Source organism: Mytilus galloprovincialis, chromosome 11 (assembly GCF_965363235.1).
Source record: "Mytilus galloprovincialis chromosome 11, xbMytGall1.hap1.1, whole genome shotgun sequence".
Taxonomy (NCBI): Eukaryota; Metazoa; Mollusca; class Bivalvia; order Mytilida; family Mytilidae; genus Mytilus; species Mytilus galloprovincialis.
Window position 1 is genome coordinate 45,252,651 of NC_134848.1, and position 15,338 is coordinate 45,267,988.

The window sequence follows — 15,338 nt, forward strand, 5'->3', positions numbered from 1 at the left end:
TAGATTCCCAATACTAATGATACAGAAACCCGAAACAAAAGAAAACAACATATATTGTATGTCTCAAGAATAAAGAACTCATTATCTTTCAGTATAACTTGAGTTCATTCATTGGCGTCTTGTTTTATTGTTATCCAAGATCATTTATCATGCTGTGTCCTTTGTTAGACTTGCCAAGATATAAAATGCAATTCAAGGGAAATGTGGGACGGACAGACAGACAGCATAACACTAGTTAATCACCATCTATGGAGTAAGTCTACATAAGTAGATAAAAAGAATTGTACATGTTTGACTAATGTGATGAGTGTTTGTATTTATAATTCGTTGTCACATGTTCTCCAAATACTGATAGCATATGGAAGTAAGTGTTCTCTATAAAATTTATCTAGTTTTGTCGCCATGTTATTGAACAAAAATTGGGTCAGAGTCTACAGTTGTTACACATATTCTTTTTGAAGTGTAAATCACTAGGTCACATTTGTGAAGTCCATAAATACCCATTTGTCCTTGTATTTGATGGTAATAATCATTCTTAGGAAATTTATCTTCTGCCACATCCTCTGGGTTTTCAAAGCGTGCTGAATATGGACATGTGTGACATTTGCATGTGAAAATGCCATCTACCGAACACCCAATGTATGGCATGTTGTCATACAGCAATAATCCTTTGCTCTGCATACACGCTTTTTGATGTGTTTTCTTGTTTACTTTCATATACAAGTGTAAAGCTGTTTCTTCCTTTTTTGGGTCCAATCTAAAGAAGCTGAAGAAGCATTACTGTATTCCCCATTAATTGTTTTAAAAGTGAAGGGGGCATCGGTCTCTTTCAACAGCATTTAAAACTTTCTCAAAATTTGATGCGGTAATAATACCTTTTCTCATTGCAAACCACAAATCATTATTTGATTGTCCACGTGTGTTCATTTCTGTCAAATCAATATCACCAGAACTGTATTTTAATGTATCTGTAATAGCACTTATGTCATCATTGTTATTCAATTGGTCCATTACTCTTATATGTACTTTTAAGTTATCACAATTTAAATCAATGTTATTCACTTCCTCTACATGATCATTAGGGTCTCCAAAAATGGCAAGTGACTGCAAATTTGGAGATATCTGAAATACAGTATATAGAAAATACATTTGTACAATATTTACATTTTTTGTAAGAAGAATTAAATAAGTACAGATGATGATTTAAGTTTCAAAATTTCACATTGGTTTCTGTGGGTAATCATAAATATGCAAATCGTATTTTTTTATATAGATTAGACCGTTGGTTTCCTCGTTTTAATGGTTTTAAACTAGTAATTTTTGGGGCCCTTTATAGCTTGTTGTTCGGTGTGAACCAAGGCTCCGTGTTGAAGGCCGTACATTGACTTAAAATGGTTTACTTTTTTAAATTGTTATTTGGATGGAGCGTTGTCTCATTGGCACTCACACCACATCTTCCTATATCTAAAGTTACAATAAACATCAATGCAAAATATAGGAACAAACTTAAATTAATTGAAAGTGTATACATGAACTTACAAACTAAATTCTTAATGATACAACTCCTAGTTTTTTGTCATTATTACAAAATGTATACATAGCATATCCTTATTATGTATACAGTTTTATGTAATTATGATGTGTTGTTTCAGAAAGGTTCAATTAACAAACTTGAAGTAATATTTTAAGGCCAAAATTATATGGTCAAAGGGACAACAACTCCTAGAAAAACAAATTTATGTAGATTACAAGTTTCATAGATTGATGCAAATATGTGTTTCCTTTGAAATATTTTCTTTTTGGATAGTACTTAATTACTGAAGGCATGTAAGGGTTATAGAATACCTAAGTTAATAGACTCAGAATCAAAATTCATTTGAACAAAGTCAAGTTTGCATGTGAGTCTTTTATACATGTAATTTTGTCTTTCTGACAATAATACCAAACTAAAAAGAACATAGTAATGTGTATACCCTTTTAAGGTCTCTTGCTATAGCTTGAATTCTTTCCAAGTTTTAACTTGCCTTCTGATCCACACTTCTGGGGTCAAAGTTGTGTAGACCACTGAAATCCATGGAAAGTTCTACGTTGTACCGAAAAAAATTGTAAAAAAATTAACTAATTCTAGTTAAGAATTTGATACTGAAAATATGATGATTTAACTACGTCATCCCGTTTCCGGGACCAGATGAGATGTTCGTGCGCATGTGTAGCTTCAGTTCGTAGCTTTATTTCATAGAAGGCAGACGTGGTCTGTAATTGTAGCTTCTATAATGAAATATTTTATCACAATAACTACGAGGTAGTTATTTTTTTTTTGTTGTTTAATATGTAAATAAACTCGAGGGGTTTATTGTTTATATTAATTTTTTTTTTTATATTTTTCTCTGTTGTAAATTTACGATAAATAGACCGTTTTACGGCAGTTGATATTTTTTGGTGTAAACAATGGCGGATGCCATGCTCTCGAAAACTGATTCAAAATCCTTGAAGAAAGGTTCAAGTGCTTCAAATGAGGCAAAAGGTAAAAATCCTAAAAGAAAATCATCCGGTGATGATTCTCGTTCAAAGAATGACGATACAAATAGTTGTAGTAGTGGTGCAAAAATTGTCAGCTCCGGCGAGGCCGGAACTGTTGCTTCAAGACTTAAAGGTCTGAGTCAAAATACTGGCGAAGCTAGTAAAGAGCCAACTTTAGCTGAGGTTTTTTCAGTTCTGAAGAACATGCAACAGGAACAGAGTTCCCAAAAAACTGATTTTGTGGCTCTCAAGTCGATGGTCGACGAATTGTATTACGTTGAGCCTGAGGGTTACGATGAAAGCCAGGGTGCAGACCCTGAGGTTTATGATGAAAATAATAATGACAATAATGATCATGTTGGTGATACTGAGGTTGCAGAACCTCCAGCTAAAAAACAAAAAACTGTTGACAAAGAGGGTGACAATGTTTTTAAAGCTGCTGCTCAAGCTTATAGGTCAAAAGATAATGTTGATACAAGTGTAGATGACACTTTAGCTGACACGGTTAATGAATTTTTCCGTGAGGGAATATCTGATGAAAAATACAATGAACTGATGAAATCAGTAGCTAGACCAGAGAATTGTGTTTCTCTTACAAGGACTAGAGTAAATCAGCTCATTTGGGATTTACTCTCTCCTCAAACTAGATCTTTTGATTCGGTCATACAACAACATCAAGAGACTGTTGTTAAAGCATCATGTAACATTACAAAATTATTAAATATGTTGTGCAAACTAAAATCTGAATTGGGTGACGACTGTCAACAAGAAATGCAGTCTTGCATAGATTTGGGGATTGATTCCATAGCTTTACTGTCACAATATAACAAGATGACTAATATAAAAAGAAAGGAATATCAAAGATTTGATTTAAGTCCTGAATATCATCATTTAAGTTCACCCTCAATTCCTTTCACTGACATGCTTTATGGTGACAATGTCCATCAAAAGTCGAAAGAAATTCAAGACATGAACAGACTTGGTCGAAATTTAAATAATAATAATAATGCAAGAGGTAGAGGAAATGGTTTTTCTCGAGGAGGTAGTTTTGGTAGAGGACGAGGTTTTGGTAGAGGCCGTGCAGGGTCTCGTCGTGGTGGATACAGAGGTGGTCGAGGCCGTGGTTACGGCGGTAGAGGCCAGTATTCAAATGATCAAGGTGGTTCAAAAAACTTGAGAGGTGTTCCAAGTTTCCTGAGGAAGTAAATTATGCTAAACAGGTAAGTTTAGCGGGTGTCTCTGATATTAAACCTTTTACAGCAGGTAGATTGAAAAATTATGTTGAAAACTGGCAAAAAAATTACTTCTGATAAATTTATTTTGGATACAGTTGAACATTGTCACCTTGAATTTATTGATAATTCAATACCCACTCAAAGTCTCACACCATATCAAAGAATTTTTGATAAAGGCCAGGAAAAGATTATAAATGACGAAATAGAAAATTTGAAAAAATTAGGTGTAATAGTGGAAGTTAAATTTGATACAGATCAATATATATCTCCAATTTTTACAGTTCCAAAGAAAAATACAAATGAGCATAGAGTGATTCTTAATTTAAAAGAATTGAATAAATTTATTATTCCCCATCATTTCAAGATGGACACTTTTGAAATGGCTTTAAAATTGGTGAAACCAAATTGTTTTTTCAGTTCAATTGATTTGCGTCATGCATATTATTCTGTTCCTATAGCAGAGGAACATCAGAAACTATTACGTTTTATATGGAAAAACACTATTTTTCAATATACCTGTTTACCAAATGGTTTGCTATCAGCACCTAGAATCTTTACAAAGTTAATGAAGCCTGTTTTTGCAACTTTACGGCAATTTGGTTATATGAATGTAGCTTATATTGATGACTCTCTTTTGCTTGGAGATACTGAAGATGAGTGCATAGAAAATGTACAAAATACTAATGATTTAATGGAGTGGCTTGGTTTTATAATTCATGAAAGAAAATCTGTGTTCACGCCTGCTAAACAAATTGTCTTTTTAGGCAATATTATTGATTCTGTATCTATGACAGTTGTGTTGCCAAAAGAAAAAGTAGAAAAAATTGTATTAGAATGTCAGAATCTGATCAAGAAAAACGTAGCTAGTATACGGTTAGTTGCCCATGTTATAGGCTTGCTAATATCCACTCTTTCAGCTGTGGATTTTGGTCATTTATATTACAGAAATTTAGAAATTGAAAAGATTCAGGCTTTAAAATTTTCATTTGGGAATTTTGATCAAAATATGACTATAACATTTGCCATGAAAGCAGATTTAAAATGGTGGGTTGAAAACTTACATTGTCAGAAAAGAGTCATTAATAGGAAAAATCCAGATTTTTCTATGACAACTGACGCCTCATTAAAAGGCTGGTGTGCTTTATTTAAAGACCAAAAAATTCAAGGAAGATGGAATGATGTTGAGCAAACTTATCACATAAATGTTCTGGAATTGTTAGCCATTTCTTATACTCTGAAGGCTTTTTGTAAAAATTATTCAGATATACATGTGAAGATTTTTTGTGACAATTCTAGTGCAATTGCTTATGTTAACAACATGGGTGGTATAAAATCCAAGCAAATGAATGAAATAACCAAACTTTTGTGGGTTTGGTGTATTGAAAGAAATTTATGGATTTCAGTAGAACATATTCCTGGTAAATATAACGCTGCAGATGTTGAATCAAGAAAAATTGACGATCATTTAGAGTGGATGCTTGATAAGCAAGTTTTCCATAAATTAGTGGAGATTTGGGGTACTCCAGACCATGATTTATTTGCCTCTAGATTAAATTGTCAAGTTAAGAGTTTCTCGTCGTGGAAACCTGACCCTGAGGCAGTATTTGTAAATGCTTTTAGTATTTTATGGTCTGATGAGGTATTTTATTATCTTTTTCCCCCTTTTTCTCTAATTAGTAGATGTTTACAGAAAGTTCAGAAAGACAGTGCAGAGGTTCTGATGATTGTACCATTATGGCCGACTCAGGCATGGTATCCAGTTTTACTAGAAATGTTGATAGACTTTCCAAAAATGTTGCCTCGAAAGAAAAGACTTCTGTCCATTCCAGGAACGGAAAAGATTCATCCTCTTCACAATCAGTTAAAGTTTCTTGCTTGTCGGTTATCAGGAAAAATTTGGAAAACCAAGGCATTTCAGACAAGGCTTCCAAAATCATTTTGGCGTCTTGGCGAGACAGTACGAAAAAGCAATACTCAACTTATGTCAAGCAATGGTTCCGTTTCTGTAGTAAAAGGAAAATTGATCCACTTCAACCAGCTTTAAATGAAGTCTTAGATTTTTTAACAGTGCTTTTTGATAAAGGATTAAGTTATAGTACGATAAATTGTGCAAGATCTGCATTGTCAGCCTTAGGAATAATGTTTAATGGAGTGACAGTTGGCTCTAACGCTACAATCATCAGATTTTTAAAAGGTGTTTATAATTTGCGACCTTCAGAACCTAGATATAGTGAAACTTGGGACGTATCTAAAGTTTTTATTTTTTTACGGAAGTTATCTCCCGTAAAGTATATTTCGTTGAAAGATTTAACATTGAAGTTAGTAATGTTAATTGTTTTATCCACGGCTTGTAGGACACAGTCGTTGTTTTTGCTATGTTTAGACAATTTAGTTAAAGGAAAGGATAGTTATACTTTGTTTTATTCAGGTTTATTAAAACAGAATAGACCTGGGTTTAATGTACATTTTGTTGAACTTTTTGTTTATCCTCCAGATAGGAGATTGTGTGTTTTTACTGTTTTAAAAGAATATTTGATGAGAACAGCTCAAGCTCGTGGTAATAGTCAGAAACTTTTTATAAGTTATGTGAAACCGTTTAAAGCCGTTTCAAGAGAAACAATTAGCAGATGGATCAAAACTGTGATGTCTAAATCAGGAATTAATTTAAAATCTTATTCTTCGCATAGCGCTAGATCAGCAGTTGTTTCTAAGGCTTTCCATAATCTGATTCCTGTGGAATGTATTTTACGAAGAGCTGGTTGGACCAGTGAAAAGACTTTTGCTAAATTCTACAAGAAGCCGATCGAGTCAGATGAACAATGTTTTCAGAGAGCTGTTCTGAGTACATAGAACTTTATTTGTAAATGAACTTTGTATATAGGAGGGATATATTTGTTGTTTTTTTTTTTTTTGGAGGTTTTTAATATAACTTTTTGACTTATCTCAGGGCTTGTGCTCTTTGAAGTCTCATCTGGTCCCGGAAACGGGATGACGTAGTTAAATTCCAAAACTAAACGAGACTTACCTTGGTAAAAGTTGAAGTTCAGTTGGAATTTAACGTAGTCATCTTTAGTTGTAGGGATCAGATGCCCTCCCGATATCCCTCCCTCTTTTTTGTGATGTTGTACTTAGTACTTTTGTATGCACAAACCCTTCGACTTTGAAGACTGAAGCTACACATGCGCACGAACATCTCATCTGATCCCTACAACTAAAGATGACTACGTTAAATTCCAACTGAACTTCAACTTTTACCAAGGTAAGTCTCGTTTAGTTTTGGAATTAATATAAATAAGATGCGGTATTAGTGCAAAGGAGAAATTTGTCCATCAAAGCCACAATATTAAACTCATCAAGTAATTCAGGTTACATTTCTTATCATTTTTAACATAAACTGATGATAATACAGAATAGATTTAATAAATAATGGACATTATTAATTATTTAGGTCTTTTGTCCTTCACATTGGTTCACTATTTCAATGTTATTTTAGGGATCAATATATAAATTCCAGTAAAATGGGTTCATGAAATGAAAAATCATATAATATTTGTCTAGCTTCATCCCCTAAAATTAATGACGCATACCTTGCTTTCATTATTTTCATCTGTTTAATTGGGACTGAACAGTCATGGCTTCTTAGCCTTTTCTTCCATTGGTTTTCTCCATCTGTTACAGATTTAACCTCAAATGCTTCTATTTCATCCAAAGTGGCGCCAACATGCCTACAAGCACCATCTGCCCTGAAAGTTATTATAAGGATTAATTATAATGTGATATTAAAACATGATAATTTGCTTGCAATGATTTTGTATACATTGTACATGTGAATTATAAGTATTCAATTGTTTAAAAGTTCATTGGCTAGCACTATATACATTAAACAAACAAAAAAATACCCTAGCAAAGTCCAGCTTCTGTCTGACCAACTAGTAATGATGTCACTTTGTAATATTTAAGAGTCAAAGTTAAGCCTAGAGAACTAAGATTTTTCCAAATATTGTCGTTGTAATTTCATAGCACTTGCTATTCCTTTTCTTTTTTTGCTCACACAATATGTGCACAAATGAAAAGTTTGCAAGAATTTATAATGTTTCCCTCTTATAGAATCAGTGTATTGCTTGAAATAGAAATTACATGTAGTCAGAGGCCATGTCATAAAAAATCCCAGGTGCATAGGTTTGTCTGTATCTGCATGTTCATTGGTACATACATTGTACATGTACAAAATAACTGAGTTATACAAGTACATAGAAATTTGTCATTTTTTTTCTGTTTAAACCCTAAACATGCTAGAGTCAATCATTAATTAGGAAGAGATCAACAATTATAAAAAGTAAGTTGTCAACTTTTTACAAACAATCAGGTTCCGGAACAAATGCTATATTTTTCTCCTAATGATATATTTATGTATAGTTACCCGCCGATGCATGTACAGTAAGCAGTTGTAACCTCTCCATTTTCTTGTCCATTATGACCCACACATCATATGTTGCCTTGTTCAGATATGTCTTATCTTTCTGTGGAGGTTTGACTTCGGCCTTGAAAACACATATGTCCCGACTTGGCACTTCTGTATATTGTAACTCATCTACATACCTATCAATATAAAGTCTGTAGTCCTCACTGGGTTTGTAGGCCTTTAATTTTCGTCGGTCATAGCTAGCAGTACTATGCATCAGGTAGTTAAAAAGGTCATACAAGCTAAAGTTTGGAACGGCAAATCTGACGTATACCCGTCAAGGCTAAAAGGATCACAAAACCCGTACAATTCTTCTTAATTATGCTTAACACTAATTACTGATTCATTTTTCCTCATATCTGGATCCAATGATAAATTTAGCTTATCCATGACCTCACATAACTTGGTTAGTTTCAGTTTGTTAATATTAGTAACACTTATACCCCGTTCTTTGAGATATTCCTGCAACTGAGGAACTTTAAAGGCATTGGATGTGGCACCGTCCATCTTGTTGTCAATAAACAAACGATGTCGGGTGTCACGTGATACAAGTTATGTAAAAGCAGGAAAAAAAAACGAAAGTCTTTTTTAGGTTGAATAAATATGCAACTTTTTCTATATTATTTCAATCTGTAAAGTGTGTAAATTTAATAATTTTCCTCTGTAATATTTAGTGTCATAAACAATATGAATCTTTACGAAATATATACTTTACTCTCAACATGTCAAATACCTGTGGTTGCTTGTTTTGAAGCCTCAGTCAGTAATGGCAGTTTTCGTATTTTCAGAAGTGATGCTAGATAGTTCCTGCATAGTGTTAAACGTATTATTTGAAACTTGTGCTGGAGATCTGTCCCTAGTTATGATGGTCATGAAATCTGCGGTCGTTGATTCTCTTCTAGATGCTGACATTGCACTACTCACTTGGGTAGTTTTTTTCAGTTTCAGTTCATAATTCTGTAAATAATGAAGTTATTGATGTTTAAAAAAATATACTGAAGGGGCAATAACGAGTCTTATGATAAACGTTATATGTATATATATGTAAGACTCAGATCGACGTCCGGTCTCTAATCGACGTCCGTTCCTCAAATCGACGTTCAAATCTGACGTCACAATAAAATATCCTTCCAAATCGACGGCCAATTTTATGCCTGTCTAATCGACGTCCATTTTTTTGGCATTCTCTAATCGACGTCTGATTTTGAGCTTCTCTAATCAACGTCCGTTTTTGACACAGAATACAAAACTGAAGTGAACCGATAGTAGCTGAAACATTTAAACCTTTAAACATATTATGTTGTGATATTAATTTTTAAATTTTAGAGATTGGTATGATTTTCAGAGAGACAACTATACACAGAGTTCAAATAAAATGGATGTGAGCAATTATAACTTGTACGGATTTCAACTATGATAAAAACCCATACCACAAAGGCTATAAAAGGCCACGACAGAAATAATGTAAACAATTCAAATAAGAAAATTAACGGTCTTCTTTATAAATAATTACACCTTATCTAAGAATGCTGGATTTTGATTGGTTGATAGCCAGTGTATTTTTCACCAATTTACTTTTATCTTATAAATATCGCTCATTTTTTAACGGCACCGGGGTATATGGAAAAGGATATATTGCAAGTTTTACCCTCTCTGCCGTGGTATTTACCAATAAATACTCAATCCGACTGGACGCTTGTAACGTCACGATCATCAATGCGTTAACATTCGGTGTAATTAAACAGATATATCATGTTAAGGAGGGGTATTTGCGAAAAAAAATACCCCTCCTTAACATGATTTATCTGTTCAGAAATCCCGAAAAACAAATATGACAGACATAAACCATCGAAAACCAATGCAATGCAGGTCCATACAGAATATGTCGGGATTCAACATGTGAGTGAGCACCGCATTTAACCTAAAACAGTGGTGTAACAGCACAACATAAATTGTAATGCCAATTTCTTGCGTTTACGTTTCACTCAGGTGTAAAACTCAAGAAATTTGTTGGAAAAAAACATACAGAGTCCGAATTATAATATTCTCAAAACAATTGGTAACGTGCTTCTTTATTTTGTCTATTGTTGAAGACTGAATAAAACTCATAGATTTCGTTTGTTGTTTGCTTACTTATTGCTATACATTTACATGCATGTAATTTATTATTATGAATAGGAATGACATACTATTATGTGGATCAATAGATTAACTTTTTATCAAGATAAACATTAATATGCATGTTTTCTGGTTGAAGAAATGTATATGAATAGTATGTATAATGTTTGAAAATTTAGTTGTCATAAGAACCCTACAAAAACATGTAAATGTATAAGTGTAAATCAAGTCCATTAATTTATTATTTATTGATATTGAACATGGATTAAAGACGACCACAATCAACATCAATCGGACGTCGTTTTGGGCAATACATTACGTTCGATTAGAGTATAAAAATATTGGACGTCGATTTGAGAATGTGACGTCAGATTTGGACGTCGATTTGAGAAACGGACGTCGATTTGAGGAACGGACGTCGATTAGAGGCCGGACGTCGATCTGAGTCTAACATATATAAGTACCATAACAAAAATAAAAACTATGAAAACACAACAATTACTAGTAGTATATATTAAAAAAAAATTTGGTATGATTGCCAATGAGACTCTCTACAAAGACAAACAGACACAGAAGTTATATTTTTGTCATGGTATTATCTGATTTCAGTGCCGAATGTACACGATCAAGTATAGGTTACCATACGGCCCTCAACCATGAGTAATATTTAAACCGCAAAGTTAGCTTTAAAAGCCCGGAACTGTAAAACTATTTAAACGAGAAAACTAACGGCCTGATGTATTTACATATAATGACCGGAAAACAAATAACTATAATATACAACTTACAATGATTACATTACATGGGTTTTCCTGCAGAGTCCATTGTTTTTATTGGCTGATAACATTCGCCGTGTACCCCAATACCATATGGCACTTTTTAGAGTATGCAATAATGAATTTACTCAATATTCATTACCGTATAAAATAAATCAGCTATGAGTGTTAAAATAAAAACAATCAAAAACAATCGAAATACCGATTTGTACTCCAAACCTCACGATTAAGGAATGAACATGTAATCATTAGCATGCAATGTTTCTTTTGATACTTTAAAGAGTTGTAAATAAAGGCAGCAGAAGTATACCGCTGTTCGAATGTCATAAATCTGTAAAGTGTTGATCGTGCGCAGAATGTTGATTTTAAGCGCAGATATGTAGTTCGGTCAACTCTTTAAAGACGAAATAAAATTTTAAAAGAAAAGTTAAATTAAAAAAAAAGAAAACCAAGAAACGAATAACACGAATCTAGAAAAAAAACAGTAATGGTATCAGATGCTCTGGATATCTTAAACATTTTCTTTTGCAGTATTGCTTGTCTGCGCTCAATATGCCGATTATATCACTACCTTAGTTTAATAAAGGGTAGGAATTATGGTTTTTGACCATTTAAATTTATATAAATATACGTTATCCGGTATAATTACCTATTTTCGAAACTGTGAGCCGCTGATTAGAACTGAATAAACTTCCACAAAATGTCGAGGTGTCACCAGGACATCGGAAATGGACTGTACATGTAAATTTTGATTTGTTATCAATCCAAGTCGGTTTGTGTTTTCGACAAAAGCATTAATTTGACTGAAACAAAGTAGATAATTATATACATTTGAACAAATATTATTGTTACCTCAACAGACTGATAACTTATTATTGTGGATTCAATTTATTTCCGTGGGTAACAATCTTTGTAGATTGAGGAAAACTATCTTGCATTTTCGTAGATATTTAATTTCGTTAACTTTGAGCAATGACAACTAAATTTAACTATGTTTCTTGTAAATTTGAATTCCAGAGGAAAAAAATCCTCGGTTTGTTTAACCTACAAACAAATCATAATTTAGCGTAAAATTTGCTATTAATCCTTTCTAGACTTTACTTTTTTGGCAAAAGTTGAGATTCTAGACAATTTGACTGTGGCATATGCTGAAATGTATTGTTGAAAAAACCTCTACAATAATTGTCTAGTTTTTTTTTATTGCCTTTCCATTAGAATATAATGTTTGATTTATATTTCTGAATCAATTATTCCAAATAACACTGTAGTATTCATTTTTTTAAATCTTTAGAAAATTCTCTTCGTGGAAATGAAAAGAGTTACATCAAATTAGAAGGCTACAATTATGTTGATGAAATTTTCATTCGAAAAGATAAGATAAATAAGATAATAGGTTAATATTTAATTGTTGAATGCTTCTTTCTGTAAATTCAATTGGGGAAAAAAGGAGTTGATCAAAACCCGTTTTGCGTTAAGCATGGAACTGAAGGATGAAACATTTTTTGCATAAAAGCATTCTAAGAACACCAAGACACCTTATGTTTTGTTGCAAGAGTTTTGTTGACGAGCGTGAAAACATAAAACAAAAACTTACAATTGTTCCAGAATATTGATATCGTGCATCCACATCATAACACATGTGTTCACACCAAATGTTAGTAACGGCATTATCATGGGTTAGTAAATGCCAAACTGGTTGATAAAATCTCTAGCATTGATACACCACTGTACAATCTAAAAATATGAGACGATTTTCATATGGCACTGACTAATTTAGTATCTGTGTTATCTTATTCAGATATAAACCTTTACATTGGATATATGTATTGGAAAATTGTTTATCGAAAATTAGTGTTTCCTTATCTTATCTAACAAAACATTATTGTGGTAAATTTCCTGTCTTTGAAGCCAACTGTCCATGCCATGACTTGCTATGAACTTTATTATGACAATGTTACAGTTATATGAAAAATGCTTATACCAAGTCAGGAATAAGACCGTTGTTATCTATTCGTTTGATGTTGTTCAGCTATTGATATTGCCATTGTATTTCATTTTTGAATTTTCCTCGGAGTTCAGTATTTTTGTTAGTTTACTTTTTATGTTCAGTTGACAACACTCTTTTACTTCAGCTGAAACCTCAATATTCCTTGAAGCAATAGTGCAGATTTGGAATACCATTTGAATGGTGTATTAATGTATGAGTCAAATGAGAAGGGTGCAGAAATAATTTGATAATTTATTGAATAGTGCAATGTTTTTTTATGATCCATGGGGTAATGGTTTATGGTGTACGATGTGTGGTACGATATGTTCATTTGATATCACCCTGTATAACCCAGATACAGATGAAAACCAGAAGTTAACGCGTTCGAATCGAACACACCGTGTAACACTGAGTTCAGACAGTAATGAATTAATACTTTTAAAGAAAATCTAATATCTATTCTTCGGATATTTTGCTCCAATATATTCTTTGCCATAATACTCATTAGTTACTAAAAGGTTTTTTTTTTTTTTAAATATGTGACATTTTTCTATACAAACATTCAAAAACGCACGACGATATCAATGATAAAACGTGCTTGGTATTTTTAAATATTCAAAACTTAATGTTTCTTGTACCTTATAATTTTTGAAACATACATTTTGAAAATTTCATAGTTTAAAATTAACAAACTTGTAAAGATCGTATGTTTATAGTGTAACAAAAAAAAAAGTTAATTTTCATGTTGGGTACGCTATGTTGTCATTACATCTTTTTATACTGTACGTTTTGTTGACACAATTTTGTGTTTGTCAATGAATTTTGCATGTATTAAATTATGCTTGGATATGATGAAAACCAATATTCATTTTTGAAAACAAAATACCACCATAAAATGCAGACAGCAATCCATAATATCCGTTGTATTGTCAACACACTCTTGGAAGTATTAATCCCGCCATTTTCTGTATTTGCCTGTCCAAAGCCAAGAGCGTGTAATTCAGTGGTTATATATATTTTTGTTCACTATTTTGTGCATAAATAAGGCCGTTAGTTTTCTCGTATGAATTGCTTTACATTTGTCATTTCATGAGTTTTATAACTGACTATGCGGTATGGGCTTTTTTCATTTTTTAAGGCCTTACGGTGACCTATAGTTGTTCATTTTTGTGTCGTTTGGTCTCTTACGAAGAGTTGTTTGAAATACCATATCTTCTTTTGATAGAGACAGCAATCAAAAGCAATCAATGGAATATAGGCCTTTGGCCTGAATCTCAGAGGCGGGTCCAAAGGGATCAAAGATAACAATAAAGTTACATTAAGGCCAAAGAATATGTGTATACAATGAACATACATGTAACTTATAGCCATCAATAGAAATACAGTTACTAGAATGTGAAGAGATAAAGATGAGGAGATAGTTCTTAATATCAACTGGTTTACTTTCTCCAATTTTTTTTTTTTTTGTTTGTTTAATTTTTAAGGTATAAACATTATGCTTAATTTCCTCAAACTTTACAGTCTGTCTACTGTGGTGCCAAAACCTAAAAGATTGGTAATCCTGGTTACTATAGGCACCTTAAAGTCTATACCCACTCATATGCATTTCATTCAAATTTTACTTACTTCGGAGAAGACCAAAGGGACCATTTTTATATTCCCCAGTTATTCGTAGCGTCATCGGCAAATTATGCGTTTGAGCAAAGCATCAATCATCAACCTAACCTTCGAAATTTGCTTTGTTTCTTCTTTCATGTCTTAATAGTTATAAATAAAAAAAAATAAACGTTTCACAGTTGGTACTGAACAATTTCTGAGCCCCTTTATTTATTAATGACACGCGTACATAATGGCAGAATGTTGGTTGCTTAACGTTGACTTGCAAATATGTCATGCATGTTCAGGATAAGCACAAAGTAGTACAGCATACTACATGTAGGTCCGGGAAGAAGGCCCTCCGGAATTACGTCAGGGAAGTTTGGACTGCCACTGAATAAAATGAGGTATATTGAACAAGAACACAAGTGTTGCCTTTCACTAGGCCATGTATGGACCTTTCATACATTTTTTGTGAAGTGAGCGTGTTGCTCTCTACACGAGACATTGGATCTTATATTCCCATTCGGACTTGACGTGACTGCGTACTTTTACATCCCACACTAAACGGGTGGCAAACTTCGGTCAAGTTTTACTGCCGGTCGGAAAAAGACCAAAGTGACCATATGTAATAGTATATTTCC

The 15,338-nt window shown here is 32.9% G+C and overlaps 1 protein-coding gene and 1 pseudogene across 2 annotated transcripts; one reads left to right on the forward strand and one right to left on the reverse strand.

Moving 5' to 3' along the window:
• Positions 1-296: 296 nt before the first annotated feature.
• On the reverse strand, positions 297-8,724 carry LOC143050764 (uncharacterized; annotated as a pseudogene).
• LOC143052245 (uncharacterized) lies at positions 2,771-6,230 on the forward strand. Of its 2 annotated transcripts, none has more exons than XM_076225234.1 (2): positions 2,771-3,740; positions 5,433-6,230. In XM_076225234.1, exon 1 carries the CDS (start codon positions 2,776-2,778, stop codon positions 3,724-3,726), a length of 951 nt encoding a protein of 316 aa, XP_076081349.1. In that variant the 5' UTR covers positions 2,771-2,775; the 3' UTR covers positions 3,727-3,740; positions 5,433-6,230. The 2 variants fall into 2 exon arrangements, with proteins under 2 accessions (XP_076081349.1, XP_076081350.1); XM_076225235.1 differs by having other exon boundaries at positions 5,436-6,230.
• Positions 8,725-15,338: the final 6,614 nt, after the last annotated feature.

Excerpts from the sequence above, each read along its gene's own strand:
- LOC143052245 (XM_076225234.1), top strand. The coding sequence starts at position 2,776 with ATGGTCGACGAATTGTATTACGTTGAGCCTGAGGGTTACGATGAAAGC.